This window comes from Coenobita brevimanus, chromosome 58 (genome assembly GCF_032717465.1).
Source record: "Coenobita brevimanus isolate Jiangsu-jjx chromosome 58, ASM3271746v2, whole genome shotgun sequence".
Taxonomy (NCBI): domain Eukaryota; kingdom Metazoa; phylum Arthropoda; class Malacostraca; order Decapoda; family Coenobitidae; genus Coenobita; species Coenobita brevimanus.
This window is the reverse complement of record NC_137011.1, coordinates 10820975-10836103: the sequence shown is the minus strand read 5'-3', so window position 1 is coordinate 10836103 and position 15129 is coordinate 10820975. Positions and strand designations below refer to the sequence as shown.

At 42.9% G+C, this 15129-nt stretch overlaps 1 protein-coding gene across 1 annotated transcript in view; it reads left to right on the top strand.

Annotated features, from left to right (window-relative positions):
* LOC145402635 (voltage-dependent calcium channel subunit alpha-2/delta-1-like) overlaps positions 1 to 15129 on the top strand; it is a 440994-nt gene that overhangs the window by 403365 nt on the left and 22500 nt on the right. Inside the window, exon 23 of the mRNA XM_080274627.1 lies at positions 10614 to 10805. Within this exon, the coding sequence (XP_080130753.1) occupies positions 10614 to 10805 (192 nt within the window). The remainder of the gene's footprint in view (positions 1 to 10613; positions 10806 to 15129) is intronic.

Sequence of the window (15129 nt, the reverse complement as noted above, 5' to 3'; positions counted from 1 at the left end):
GGAGTGTAATGTTCTATGGTAGTGAGACCTGGGCAGTAAAGGAAGAGGATATTCGCACCTTTGGCTCTGCTGTCCTTTCACTGATCCACCTGGTGAACAAGCCTACATCATTTCTATTCTCAGTGACCTAGAGCAGCTTGTACAGCACCCTACCCATATCTTGACTGCCATGGGGAGAGTTCCAATGTACTTGACCTCTTCCTTACAACAAATCCTTCTGTATACACTGTTAATCGTTCCTCTCCATTGGGCTCCGCCGATCACAGCCTTATTACCTTAACCTGTCCTATCGCTCCAGTTTGGCCTGTGGACCCTCCAAAAAATTTCGGTTGTGGCACTTTGATGCTGCTGATTGAGAGGCCTTCAGACAGTACTTCTTTGATTTTCTGTGGAATGATTATTGCATCCGTGGCCGGGAGCCATCTGAGTGTGTCTTGTGCATTACGGAGGTTATTCTCTTGGGCACAGAAACATACATTCCTTTCTCATATCCTTTCACTAATGCAAGAAAGCCTTGGTTTAATCATGCTTGTTTTAATGCTGTCCACAACAAGGAGAGGGCCTATAAAAGGTACCAGAGTCAACCCATCCCACAATCACAACTTTTTTATGTTTCTTCCTGGAATCGTGCTAAGTCTGTTCTTTGCTTTGCTGAAAATAATTTCATCCATACTAAATGTTCTCAACTCTCCAACTCGAATTCTTCCTGCTCCTTCTGGCACCTTGCCAAAAACCTTTCTAACAACTTAACTTCATTATCCTTCCCTCCTCTTTTCTACACTGATGGCTCTGTAGCTATTTCTTCTACTGATAAAGCAGATCTCTTCACTCAGACTTTCTCTTCCAGTTCCATCTTAGATGATTCCAGTGCTGTTCCTTCATCACTTCCCCCCTCTGACTTCCTCTTGGCCGACATTAAAATTTCTTCAGCTGATGTATTTTCTGCCATCACTGGCCTCAATAATAACAAGGCTTATGGGCCTGATGGAGGCCCTCCTGTTGTCCTCAAGAACTGTGCTTCCATGCTTACACCCTGCCTAGGTAAACTCTTTCGCCTTTGTCTGTCAACTTGTACCGTTTCTTCTTGCGGAAGTTTGCAATTGTTCAGCCAGTCCCAAAGAAGGGTGACCATTCCCAACCCTCTAATTATTGCCCAATGGGGTGCTTCTGAAAAGTATAGTATTCCACTAGATGGCTCCGCAATTTGGACAAACACATTCCCTGCGCTGTTTAAAAAGCATATTTTTCTTTGTTAAATATCTACACTGTTGTGTGAAACTGTGAATCATAGAAATGTCGTATACCGTAATATAAATAATACAAATAGAACACATATACAACATATAACATAGCGCGAATTGTTTATACTTATCATAAACGGAAATTAAAATATCACTGATGGCATGTGATGGCAATCTGCCATTTCAGTGGTCCTATATTATTTAATTTCTGCTACATTTAGTGTAAGTTAGGTTCCTAACACATATTTGTTCAGCCAGTAAATTACTTCTAGTGGTTATTTTGACTCATTCAGTCTCTATGTGGGCAGACATTTAATGCTGAGTAAATACTGGGACTCAACATTTTGCTCACTCCCTTGATGCGTGCGCACTACAAGACAGTCCCATGTTGCCCCTCAGACCTGCCAAAGCAATTACAATACCTTACTTCATCTAACCTAACCAGGCCACACGTGGTCTATATTGTATTATTTTAAGCATTGGTCCTCATGCGTTTGTTTTGAAATCACATCTCTCGCGAAAAAAATTAAACACGGGACTATCTTGTGGTGCACATGCTTGAAGGGAGTGAGCAAAATGTTGAGTCCCAGTATTTACTCAACATTAAATTTCTGGCCACATAGAGATTGAATGAGTCAAAATACCCACTAGATGTAATTTATAGCCTGAACAAACTATGTAGAAAGAACCAAACTTGCACTAAATGTAGCAGAAATTATGTAACATAGGACCACTGAAATGGCAGGTTGCCATCACATGCCATCAATGATGTTTTAATTTCTGTTTATGATAAATATAAACAGTTCACGCTACGTTATATATACGTGTTCTATTTGTATTATTTACACTATGGTATATGACATTACTATGGTTCACAGTTTCACACAACAGTGTAGATATTTAACAAAGAAAAATATGCTTTTTAAACAGCTCAGGAATGTGTTTGTCCAAATTGTGGTGCCATCTAGCGGAATACTAGCTTCAAAAGCACCCCATCGCTTTAACATCCTGTGTCTCAAAAGTTTTTGAGTCTATTCTTAACAGAAAAATTTTAAAGCATCTTTCCTATCACAACCTTCTTTCTGATCATCAGTATGGGTTCCCTCAGGGATGCTCCACTGGTGATCTTCACACCTACTTTCCTTTTGGGACTATGGTGAAAGCTTTGCCATTGTACATGACATCTCAAAAGGTTTCAGTCAAGTCATGCATAAATCTTTAATTTCCAAACTGCCCTCTTATGGTTTCTATCCATCTATCTGTGACTTCTTCTATAGCTTCCTTTCTGGTCGTCTTGTAGCTGCTGTTGTAGATGGCCATCATTCTTCTCTTAGATCTATCAACAGTGGTGTTCTTCAGAGCTCTGTCTAGTCACCAACTCTCTTCCTTTTATTCATCAGTGACCTAAGCTGTACATCTAACCCTATCCACTTACACGTTGATGATTCCACTCTTCACCTTTCCATTCGGTTCCCGCAACGTCCATCTCAGCAGTTACTTCAACAATCAAGGAACGAGGGTATGGCACATCTAATGTCTGACTTTGCTCATATCTCTGACTGGGGTAAAAATAATCTTGTTTTTAATGCATCAAAGACGCAGTTCTTACACCTGTCAACCCGACAGAGTCTTCCACAGTAGTACCCACTAATGTTTAATAATATCCAGTTCAATCCTGCATCATCCTAGAACATGCTTGGGGTTTCATTCTCCCGGGACTTATCTTGGAAAGATCATATTATATCTCTCGTAAAATCTGCTTCCAAGAGATTAGGTGTGCTAAGCCGACTCCGTTCCTTCTATACCCCTGCACAGTTGTTGACTTTATACATGGGTTTTATTTGCCCCTGATTAGAGTACAACTCTCATGTGTGGGGAGATTCCTCACATACAGCTCTTCTCAATTGGGTGGAGTCAAAGGCTTTTCATCTCATTAACTCTCCTCCTGTAACTGGCTTCCTTCAACCTCGTCTCTTCACTGCACTGTTGCATCATTATCTCTTTTCTGTTGCTACTTCAATGATCACTGCTCCTCTGAACTGTCGGCACGTATCCCTCCACCTCTACAACGGACGCCTAGCACCCATCTAGCAACAAACTCTCATCCCTTCTCTGTCCACCTCTCTAATGCAAGGGTTAACCATTACTCCCAGTTCTTCATTTATGCAAGAGGTCAGCTCTGGAGCTGTCTCCTTCTTTCTGTTTTTCCTACTTCTTATGATCTCCATTCTTTCAAATGCAGTGTGTCCAGACATCTCAAAGGGAACGGATCTTGAATTTGCCTCTTTTTTGTATTGTTTTTTTTGTTGTTGTTGTTGGAAGGAATGGTTTGTGGGCTCTTAGCCTTTAGTTTGTTCTTTCTTGCATAAAAAAAAGAAAGAAAGAAATGACAATGATTAGGTAGATGCTCAGTGTGTCCCTGAGTCCAAGGGCTGAGGGGGCTAGGTTTATGATGGAAGAGTTGAGGAGTAGGATGTGACTGGAGAGTATTGGTATTGTGATGAGGAGAGGTAGATTGAGGTGGTTTGGGCATGTGGAGAGGATGTGGGATGATAACTGGGTGCAAAAAGTGAGAAGCCTTAATATTAGGGATGGGACTGCAAGAGGTGGACCAAATAAGACCTGGGATGAGGTCATTCATTGTGACCTCTTTGCTAAGGGACTGAAGAGGAAGGCTGCCAGAGATGGAGCAGCATGGAGAGCAACCATTAGGCGACCAAGGCCAATAGATGCAAGCATGTTGGAGCCTTCAATAATGAACACGAAAAAACAATGTCAAATATGATATTGTATTCATTTATTTTCAGACTTGGGCTTGAATTCCCACCTGAATGGGGGGACCATCAGATTTAACAAACTTTTGGCAGTAACTAACCTGGCTTCCCTGCAGTTAGTCTGTTATAGCAAGGGTCCATGTGTAAGTACAGTCAGGCCTTGGTCTATATTTGTTCACTATGTGATAAATCTCTACAACAATTACCTAAAAGTTAGTCCTAATTAGACCTTATTTTACATTGGTGGCAAAATGATCACAGAATTGCCAGGATGATAATTGTGATGGCTTCTTTCGACAATCTCAAGTGGACACAGTGACACACACACAAGCCACCAGTCAGATGTTTGAGTCAGGATGGCCACCCAGTGTTCACGTTCATTGTAAAATCTCCCTTTTGTTCCATTTCATGCATGCAGGGCCATTGAAACACCACTGTTCTTACCAAATAACAATGCAAGTCTATAACAAATAGTGCAGTGTGTGATACTGAAAGAAGATATAAGTTTTGTTGTGTGAAATACTGTACTGAAACTTGTGACTTGGAAATCATGTCTGGCAGGGACGATACCACTAGTGGAAAACATGGTACTACTTAGGGTGCCGAGGGCAAGCCTAAAGGGGTAAGCTTTTTTTATATTCTGGGTTTTGTGGTCATAGACTTTCTCCCCATCCCCACTGAACCCATGTTATAATGTCAACAACTTTTATATAAAATGGTGAAGGGTGTGGCAGTAGCTGATCAGGGCAGTATCTCTCGAGGAGGATGGCAATGCTGGTGGCAGGGAGAGCTGGAGCTCCTGTTTCACTAGCCATCAGGATATACTGATCATCATCTTTTGCTCACCTTTTTCAGTGTGATGCTAATGCCAAGAGTAGGCCAGCATACTTTACCGAATTCTTTTCTCTAACTGTCTCATGCACTACTCTCCATGCACTTTACCTTCCACACAGTGTATCCCATTACATCACATGGGTTGACTCCAGCAAGGACATGCTGTCTTAGTGGACCTGAGGAGAGGAGTGGCTTGGATCCTGCCAGTGCAGTTTTAGGACCAGACTGGGATGGGGCTTGGATCTGTGTGAGAGGGTACAAGGCATTGCAGTTCCCAGCCTGCTGCTTCCACCCAGTAGAGAGTGGCCCAGACCTGGGAGCAGCATCCCAGGAGTCTGCCCTATCAGCGGGCATATACTGTAATGGCAGAGCAGTTTCATTGCCAAGGTGCACTAGGAGGGTGCCCCTGTAGCTGTCCTGACAGGGTGCCCTGAGGCCACTGTCACAGTCAGTGGACTCGGCTGGTGGGCTATGGGTCTCAGTTCCAATATCTGGATTTGAGACTGTGTGGGGTCTGTGGTCTTCTTTATTTACTCAACTGATAACAAAAATGAGAAGAGAAAGCAACAATAGCAAACCTGGTAAACCAAATCACCCAAGGAGTTCAGAATAGCATCACGGAAAGTAGGTACTGTAGTTTGAAAGGTAGAGCTGGGTAAGTAGTAGAGTTTCTGTGTAGGAGGCAGGTGGATGTCTGTTGTGTACAGGAAGTCAGGTATAGGGGAGGGTCGGCAAGGATGATTGCTGGGAAGGGAAGTAGGTATATGGTCTTTTGCTAGGGAAGTGTAGGTGGATATGATGGTATGGGTGTGCTAGTAGAAGGGAAATGGGTGGAATGTGTCTTGAATGTAATGATAGTGAATGAAAAGATTATAGGTGTGAAACTTCTGTTTGGTAAACTTGTGATTTGTCATATCGGCATGTGATGTAGAAAGAGGTAAATTCTGGGATAACTTGATAAATGAGGTTTGTGGTATGGGGGATGATGAGGTTGCAGTTTTGGATGGAGATTTACATGATCATGAGGGTGAAGCAGCTCAGTTATATGAAAGGGTACATGAGGGATGTGCATGTGGTGTTGTACAAGGAAAGTATACTAGGATATGAGGAAGCAGTGAACTTGGTTGTGTGCAACATGCATTTTAGGTAACAAGAGATTAGGTTGATTACATGTGAGTCTGGGGGTAATTGTAGCCAGATTGACTGTTTCCTGGTTAGGAGGGCTGATACAAGATTGGTGAAGGTTGTTAAAGTTATACAGAGCGAAGAGTGTATGCAACAGCACAGATTACTGATATGTGACATATTCCTTAACCCTTTAACCGCGGGTGTCATCCCAGAATGACATTGCAAAAACTGGACCAAACCGCGGGTGTCATTCTCGAATGTTTGTGAATATTTTGAATACCCCGTGTTTTTTCCGTGCGCCAGTTGTTTCAAGGGAGAGTAGCTATTAAGTTCTTTCACTCCAGCCGACCTCCACCTCCCTCCTCCCACCCCCTGGGCCCCCACCTCCCACCCCCCGGGCCCCTCACAGACCAACACGCATCAGTATCTGTCCAGCTGTGTGAGTGACAACATCGCTGATGTGGCAGTGAAGTGTGGGCAATTACAGTGCCTTTTACCTGCCTCAGTGAACACAGAGTGGGTGTTTATTGTATGTGCAGTGTTCATATATGTTTATAGTATTATTATCAGAATGAGGTTGGCATTTGGTAATGGTGTGTGAGCGAAAAATAGTGATTACAACACCGCTGATGTGGCAGTGAAGTGCGGGCAATTACAGTGCCTTTTACCTGCCTCAGTGAACACAGAGTGGGTGTTTATCGTATGTGCAGTGTTCAAATATGTTTATAGTATTATTATCAGAATGAGGTTGGCATTTGGTAATGGTGTGTGAGCGAAAAATAGTGATTTTAGATCGCTCACTTCCAACGGCACTGCCCATCCAGTGATAGTCAACGAAATCATGAAACCTACATCATTGCAAAGCTGAAGGTTAGTACTTTCTAATGGTACCTTATTTTTCGCTCTAGATTTATTCTGTGCAGAGTTATAAAGGTTTAAAGTTTGTTTACATTTTGGCTGGAACCCCCATGGGAGAGGCCAGTCAGGGCAAAACAATGCCTGCGGTTAAAGGGTTAAGGAGCTGCTTGCGAAGAAGCTATAGCGAGATGAGTTGAATGGTGGTTGAACAAGGAGCTGTTGACAGAAATACTAATGAACAGTACAGAGCTCTCAAGAGCAGTCTCTTGATTCAGTGTGTGGATGGACAAGGGGCCCTCCAAAACATATGGTAACATGGTGGTGAGGTGAAGATGGAGGAGCCCCAGTTAAGAAGAAAAGAATAGTTTTCCAGAAATGGAAAATGGGTGGTAGCAGAGATGAATACATAGCTGCCAAGCACAAAGGTAGAAAAGGGTATACAGGACAAAATCTGAATCTTGGTGTCATTTACTGGACAGTCTAAATAGTGCTGAAGGGAAGAATTTGGTATTTAAAGTGGCAAATCAGATGAAGAGGGAAAACAAGGATATCATAGGTTAGTAGTGTGTGAAAGGTAGTCGTTGACAGTGAGGATATTTAAGACACTTGGAGAGGGCATTATAACTGGTTGCTGAATGAGGAATTTGACTGGAACTGGGATAGTTTGGAATCAGTATATGCAGCATTTGGCCCTTGGCCATTGATTGATGCTTCTGGTGTGAGCGGGGCAATAAGCAGGATGCAGCTGGGGAAGGCAGCAAGTGTGTCTGGGTTGACTGCCGAAAAGGCCTCAGGCGATACAGGAGCAAGTTTAGTTTCTGATTTGATAAATTTGATTATAAAAGAGCATGGTGTCCCAGATGATTGGTTGAACAGTGTGATTGTAAATGTGAAAAAGGGGAAGGATGATGCCGTGGAAAGAGGAAATTATAAAGAAAAAACTTTTGGACCAGATAATGAAGGTAATGGAAAGAGTCCTAGAAGGTATGATAAAGGAAAGAGTGATTGTTGATGTGATGCAGTTTGGGTTAATGGCAGGCAAATGGACCACTGACACCATTTTTATTGTCTAACAGCTTCAGGAAAAATATATAGAATAGAAGAATGAGCTACACTTTGTTTTTGTTGATTTGGAAAAGGCCTTTGACAAAATCCCTAGGAAGGTGGTGAAGTGGGAAATGAGAAAGCATGGGATTAAGGAGTGGCTGGTTTGAATGGTTAAGACTTTGTGTGTGGGTGCTCGCACCCAGGTGAAAGTGAATGGAGATTTGAGTGATGAGTTTTCCATAAATGCTGCGTGCATCAGGGGGTCAGTTGTGAGCCTCTTATTGTTTGTCATGGTGCTTGAAGCTCTTTCATGTGATTTCAGAAATGGACTCCCATGGGAGATGTTGTATGCTGATATTTGGTGTTGATTGCAGAGAATAAGAGGAAGACAGAGGAATGATTTGGGAATTGGTGAGATGGAATGGGATACAAAGATTTGAGAGTAAATGCAGATAAAACAAGTGATTATATTTAGAGTTGGAGGCAGTACTGTCAAAGCAGAGAGAGTGTGGCCCTGTGCAGTATGCCACAAGGATGTGAGAAGTAACTCCATCTGGTGCAGTGTTTGTGATAAGTGGGTGCATAAGAAATGTAGTGGTATTAGGGGTAGACTGTGCAATAATGCTGATTTTGTGTGTGTTGTGTGTCATGGAGAGCATGTGGAGATTTTCAGGTGTGAAAGGATTGATCTTGTTAGTGAATCTCTTGAGTGTGTGGAAGAGTTTTATTACCTGGGAAACATGTTATGTGCTTGAGTTACCTCAATGACTAAAATGAATAGAGATTGGAGGAAATTCTGGAAGCTGTTACCTCATCTGACAGTGAGAGGGCTCTTCCTCCGTGCCAAGGGATCTTTGTATGCGGCATGTGTTAAGAGTGTATTGGAGTCTGGTAATGAAACTTCAGCAGGAAAGGAAGAGGATGGAAGAGTTCTGTTATGTGGGAGACACATATTATGTGCTGGAGGTGGGGCTGGAGCTGGCTCTGGCTAGAGTGAGGAGTGGTTGGAGGAAATTCTGGGAACAGTTGCCTCTCCTGACATTGAGAGGGCTCTCCCTCTGTGCAATGGGATCTTTGTATATGGCATGTGTTAGGAGTATAATGTTCTTGGTTGTGAGACCTGGGCAGTAAATGAAGAGGATTTTTGTAGGCTCAATTATCAGAAATGACAATGATTAGGTTGATATGTAGTTCATCCTTGAATGAAGGGCTCATGGAGACTAGGTTTACGACTGAAGAGTTAAGAGGAAAGATGGGACTGTAGTGTATTGGTGTTGTGATGGGGAGGGGTAGAGTGAGATTGTTTGGGCATGTGGAGTGGATGGACGTTGAAAATTGGGAGCAGAAAGTGAGAGGTGTGAATGTAGGCATTAAGGTTGCAAAGGCAGACCAAGAAAGACCAGGGATGAGGTCATAGAGTGTGACCTCAGGGATAAGGGACTGAATTTGGAGCTGCCAGAGATCAAGCAGCATGGACAGCTGCCATTTGGTGACCAAGGCTGATGCATTCAAACATGTTGGAGCCTTTATAAATAATACAATGCATTGTCTCTTACTGACAGGTCAATATAATATACGGTGATACAAGTAATGATTATGTATTTAGAAAATGGCAACAAAGGAGCTCCAGTTCAGGAAGAGTCATTCACAAAAAGTTTGTATTGAGGGGTTGAGGTCAGAGTTTGTCTGCCATGGTGAAGGGGTTAATCAGAAAAGTATAATTCATCAGACACACATGGCGACACTCAGCTGTTTTTTCATGCTATGATAGAATGGCTCATGTGACCACCTTTGAAAGAATTTCATTGCTCTTGCTATTACCTTTTGATTGCTGTTGTTTGAAAATATCCCCTTGTGACCATGGCTTTTGAATATGAGCCAGTGTCATCATTTTTTCCTGTCCTATCACCTAATATGATCTTAATTCATCTCACCCGTTTCTTTCCACCCATCGCTGCTGTTGTTTGTGATCCCACCTTTGACATGCAACTTACCAGCCAAACATGAACACCTGTCATCACGACATATGCTTTGCTCAGTACTGTTTATTAGAATATATTTAATGTGAAAACAATCCCAAATGCTTTTCAGCTTGGATGATGGCCAGTTGTAGTCAAATTAGAGGGATGATTTGAACAAAAATCATGAAGACTAATTCTTTCCTCATAATTAAGGTTCATCAAATTTTATACAACCACGAAATGTATGCAAGTTGTGGAAGTGACCCAGTTTTGTCAAATGAAAACAAATTGGCTCTACAGTCCACCACCATCCCAGCACATCCCACCCACTTGTCACTGTTTGCCCCACCCAGTTCTGAAAGATGTGAAGTGACAGCCTATTAGTTGGCAATTAGATGGAGTACTGGTAGTTACTTATTATTTTTCTTTTGTTTCCAGTGAAGCAGCTCATATAACTTTGGTGTTTTCTCCATATTATCTATCTGATTTTTTAATGCACTTTTCTTCATCTTGTTTTAAAACTGCTATGTTTCCATCTTGCATTCTGAACTTTAACAAGAGATTAATATAAGGATATGGTGTTAGTTTTGAGGCAGTGCTATGGAAATGGTGTAGATTTGTAGTACAGGTATTGTATTTTTCTCCCTTTTATAAAATAAGCTTCAAAAAGACAGAAATCTGGCCCAAGTTAATGTGAACAAACTATAGTGTCTGTATGGCTGTATATAGTCTATCACATTTTTGTTTAGTAATTTTTATGTTCCTTCTAGTTCTGGGTGCAGCGAGTGCCTCACATCAATGTTTTGCTGGTGGGGCTGGAAGCAGGAGAGTCAGGGCCAGAGTGTGGGGTTTATTCAACACAGGCTGGGGTGGAGCCACAACGAGTACAAACCATCGACCCGTGTGGATATAGGGGGGAGTATCGTCGCAGGCCTCCATACTGCCTTGTCGCCAATGTTACTGTGAGTATTAATGCATACTGCATTCTTCACTGGTGTTGGAGAAGGAATTTCACCTGGTGGGACTAATATAACTAGATGGTGAAGCTCTTCGGTTATAGAAATGTCCCCCAGCTCCTTTCCTATCCCTCAAAAGGAGGATGGTGAACTGCAGTAGGGCAGTTTTGGCCTTCATTCCATTTGATTAATATCCAGATGAATCTGGGATCACAACATTGACAATTATACCTCCATGACTCCTAGAATTTCTCTCAGCAGAATATGGTCATCTAATGTTGGCCTAAATATTATTCCTAAGTACACCAGTAACAGTAGTTCTGTTACTTGAAATAGATTTAAGCCTTTGATTACCAGGGATCCCTCAGCTGAATAAAATCATTTGGTGCTAGCCTGTGCAAAATAACCAAGTGCACCATCAAGGAACAGCATGGTGAACTGAAGAGGTGAGACAGGCTGTGGCACAAAAGAAGAAAGCATACAATGAATGGATGAGAAATAGGGGTGTGGAAGAAGTTGAGAGGCGGAAGAGAGAGTTATATGTAGAAAGAAAGAGAGAGGTGAAAAGATTAGTAAGAGAGAGTAAGAAGAGAGTGGATAAGGAATTTGGAAGGAATTTGAGTGTAAAGTGGAGGGACTGTAAGAAAATGTTCTGGAAAGAGGTGAAAAGAGTAAGACAGAGTGGAAGTGAAGTTAGCAGGGGAGTGAAAGATAAAAATGGTAGATTACTAGTGGAGAAGGGAGAAAAAGTGAACAGATGGAGAGAACACTTTAAGGAATTGTTGAACATAGAGGATGGAAGTCATGCGAGTATAAGTGGCTGGGGATGGCTGGGAGAAGGAGGGAGGTGAGAAGACAGGAAGAAATCAGTAGGATAGAAGTTGTGGAAGCAATGAAGAAACTTAAATCGGGGAAAGCCCCAGGAATTGATGGAGTGTGTGGTGAAATGCTGAAGCATGGGGGAGAGATAGTAGTAGAATGGATGTGGAAAATGTGCAGATTGGCCTGGGAGGAAGGTAGAGTCCCGGAGGATTGGAAGTCAGGTATAATTATTCCCTTGTACAAGGGAAAAGGGGAAAAAGAAGTGTGTGGTAATCATAGGGGCATTTGTCTTCTTAGTATAATAGGAGAGAAAGAACAGAGAAATTAGTTGAAGAAGAACAGGGAGGCTTTAGGAAGGGAAGAGGTTGTGTAGATCAGATATTCATTCTTAGATCTTTAGTGGAAAAGTTTCTAGAGAAGGGAAAGAAGTTGTATGCGGCTTTCATGGATTTGGAGAAAGCATATGACAGGGTGGATAGACAAGGATTGTGGAAAGTGTTAAGAATATATGGAGTAGATGGGAAGTTGTTGAATGCTGTGAAGAGTATGTATGATGGTGCGAAGGCTGCAGTGCGTGTGGATGGTGAACTAAGTGAATTTTTCTCTTTGAAAGTAAGGTTGAAACAGGGATGTGTCATGTCTCCAAGGTTGTTCAATCTGTACATGGATGGGGTAATAAAAGAGGTACAAGGTAGGGTAGTGGATGTTGGAGTGGCCCTGGTGAGAGAGGATATTGTTTGGAAACTCCCTATACTGTTGTTTGCAGATGATACTGTGTTGTTGAGTGAAGACGAAGGGGAGCTGCAAGGCTTGGTGGATGAGTTTGGGAGAGTGTGTAAGAAACGGAATCTAAAGGTGAATGTAGGGAAGAGTAAAGTGATGGTCTTTGAGAGAGGTGAAGTCAGTGAATGTACAGCGAGGTTGGATGGTGAGGAATTGAAAAATGTGAGTACGTTTAAGTATTTGGGTAATGAGATAAGTAAGGATGGAGGTTTGGAGGGTGAAGTGCTTGAAAGGGTACAGCAGGGAAGAAAGGTTGCTGGTTCTTTGAAAGCAGTGATAAGAAACAGGGAAGTGAGCATGGAAGTGAAAAAGTTACTACATGACAGTATTGTGATACCAACTCTAACGTATGGAAGTGAAGCTTGGATGTTGTTGGAAGGACACAAGTCAAGAGTGAGAGCAGTGGAAATGAGTTATTTAAGAGGAGCCTGTGGAGTCACATGGAGAGACAGGCTGACGAATGAGGATATAAAGGAGCGTTGTGGTGTGGATGTGGATGTGATAGGAAGCATTATGAGGAACACACTGAGGTGGTTTGGCCATGTGGAGAGGATGGAGGGTGAAAGACTGACGGAGAGAGTGTATGTGAGTGAGGTGGAGGGGGGAAGAGGGAGGAGGAGGCCGAGGATGAGATGGAGGAATGGAGAGGAGAGGTATATGAGAGAGGGGGGTGTGAGATGGGAGCAGGGCAGTGAAATGGCAGGGGACAGGGCGACTTGGAGGCGATTTGTTTGTGGCCACCCCAAACGGGATTGAGGCGTCCGGCAATAGATAGATAGATAGATAGACCATCAGCAGCAAAAATATTCAAAGTGGTTACTATTTAGGAAGGGAAGAGGTTGTGTAGATCAGATATTCATTCTTAGATCTCTAGTGGAAAAGTTTCTAGAGAAGGGAAAGAAGTTGTATGCGGCCTTCATGGATTTGGAGAAAGCACGTGACAGGGTGGATAGACAAAGATTGTGGAAAGTATTAAGAATGTATGGAGTAGATGGGAAGTTGTTGAATGCTGTGAAGAGTATGTGTGATGATGCTAAGGCTGCAGTGCGTGTGGATAGTGAATTTTTCTCTTTGAAGGTTGGGTTGAAATGGGCAGCGCTGGGCAGGTGCACAAACACTTGCGCAAAGTGCAGTTGCACACCGTTGTGCTCCGGTGAATATTGTTTACGCATTCCGCACTGCACGAGACCATGTGCAATATTGCACTTTCGCACACGAAAAGGCAGGTGCCCAAGCGCAAATTTAATTGCGCTTGCACAACTAAATTTGCACTTGCACACCTGCCTTGTGCACCTGTCCTGTGGTGTGCAATCCAAGGAACATGTGGTCTTGGGAGCTTCCCGTATGTCTGGACAAGGGATGGGGGATGCTCGGGCAGGTCGCAAGGGTTCTGCTGGGAGGAGGCGGGAGGGACGGAGGGTAGTAGCATTTCTTAAAATGCATCAACAGAGATAATGTATTTTTTAAAATTATTATTAGGAAATATTGATAAATTAAAAATACATTATTTATTACGAATAGCATATGCAATTCCTTACAAAAATCATTAACACATATTTTATAAATCAAATATCCACTGCCTAATAATTTATTAGGCTGTGGATATTTGATTTAACCCCTAGAGTACGCAATTCCCCAGCCTCGACTGCCCCCCAGGACGCAAAAACAGGCCAATTTTTTTACTTTCTCAAAGGTTAAAAGTTTTATGCCCAATTTATAGAGCTTGAATTTACACACCTGAAAACGCAAACCCCACCCTCCTAGACCCAATAAGTACCAAGCTATGGCCCATCAAAGTTTATAATAGTTACCCGTCGCGGCCCCGGCGAGAAAGAAAATACGCCGCTTGCACCTGTTTTCTTCGCAACAATATGTACAAAAATCACCAGAACCAATTTTTTTTTTGGTGTGTATAGATGTTATAAACCATTGTAATGTGCTTAAAAAAAAAAAAAAATAGTGACAAACCTCCCAAATAAATGATAAATAAAAATTATCCTTCCCTCCTCTCCTCTCCTCATACCTTCAATCCCCTCCCTCCTCTTCCCTTCCCTTCCCTTCCCCTCGCCTAACCTCCCCTCCCCTTTCCCCTTCCCGCTGACTGTCAAATCTAGCAAGGGAAATTGGTCATGAACCCCCCAATAAAAATATGATAAATAGAAAAAATTATCCTCCCCTTCTCTCTCCTCTTCAAACCTCCAATCCACTCCCTCCCCTTCCCTTCCCTCCCCTCCTCACTCCTCTTCTTCTCTCCCCTCCCCTCGCCTAACCTCCCCTCCCCTCCGAGCTGTCAAATCTTGTTTTCGTTTCGTTTCGTTTCGTTTTGAAGGCTCCAACATGCTTCCATGCGTCGGCATAAAATAAAATGTCTTTTTCAAGTGGGTTTTGACTAAAGACAGCTAAAATAATTGTGGTGTGCATATCTGTATGCAGACACCAATAAATTACATGTAATGATTCAAGAACACGTGCCATAAAGCATAAAAAATACGCAAAATATTCGAGGCCGGGGAGGTGCTAGGGGGTGCAGGTGGGGGGTGGGGGGTGGGGGGAGCTGGTAAGGCCAGGAGGGGGTGGATGGGGATGGAGGGATGGGAGGAGACTACCACAAGACACAAAGGAAGGGCCAAAGTGGAGTACAGGGACATGGAGGGAGGGTGGGGGGGAAATAACCTCCCCCCAGTTGACTGGGGGAGGGACGTTGAGGGGATCCACATGGGAGGGG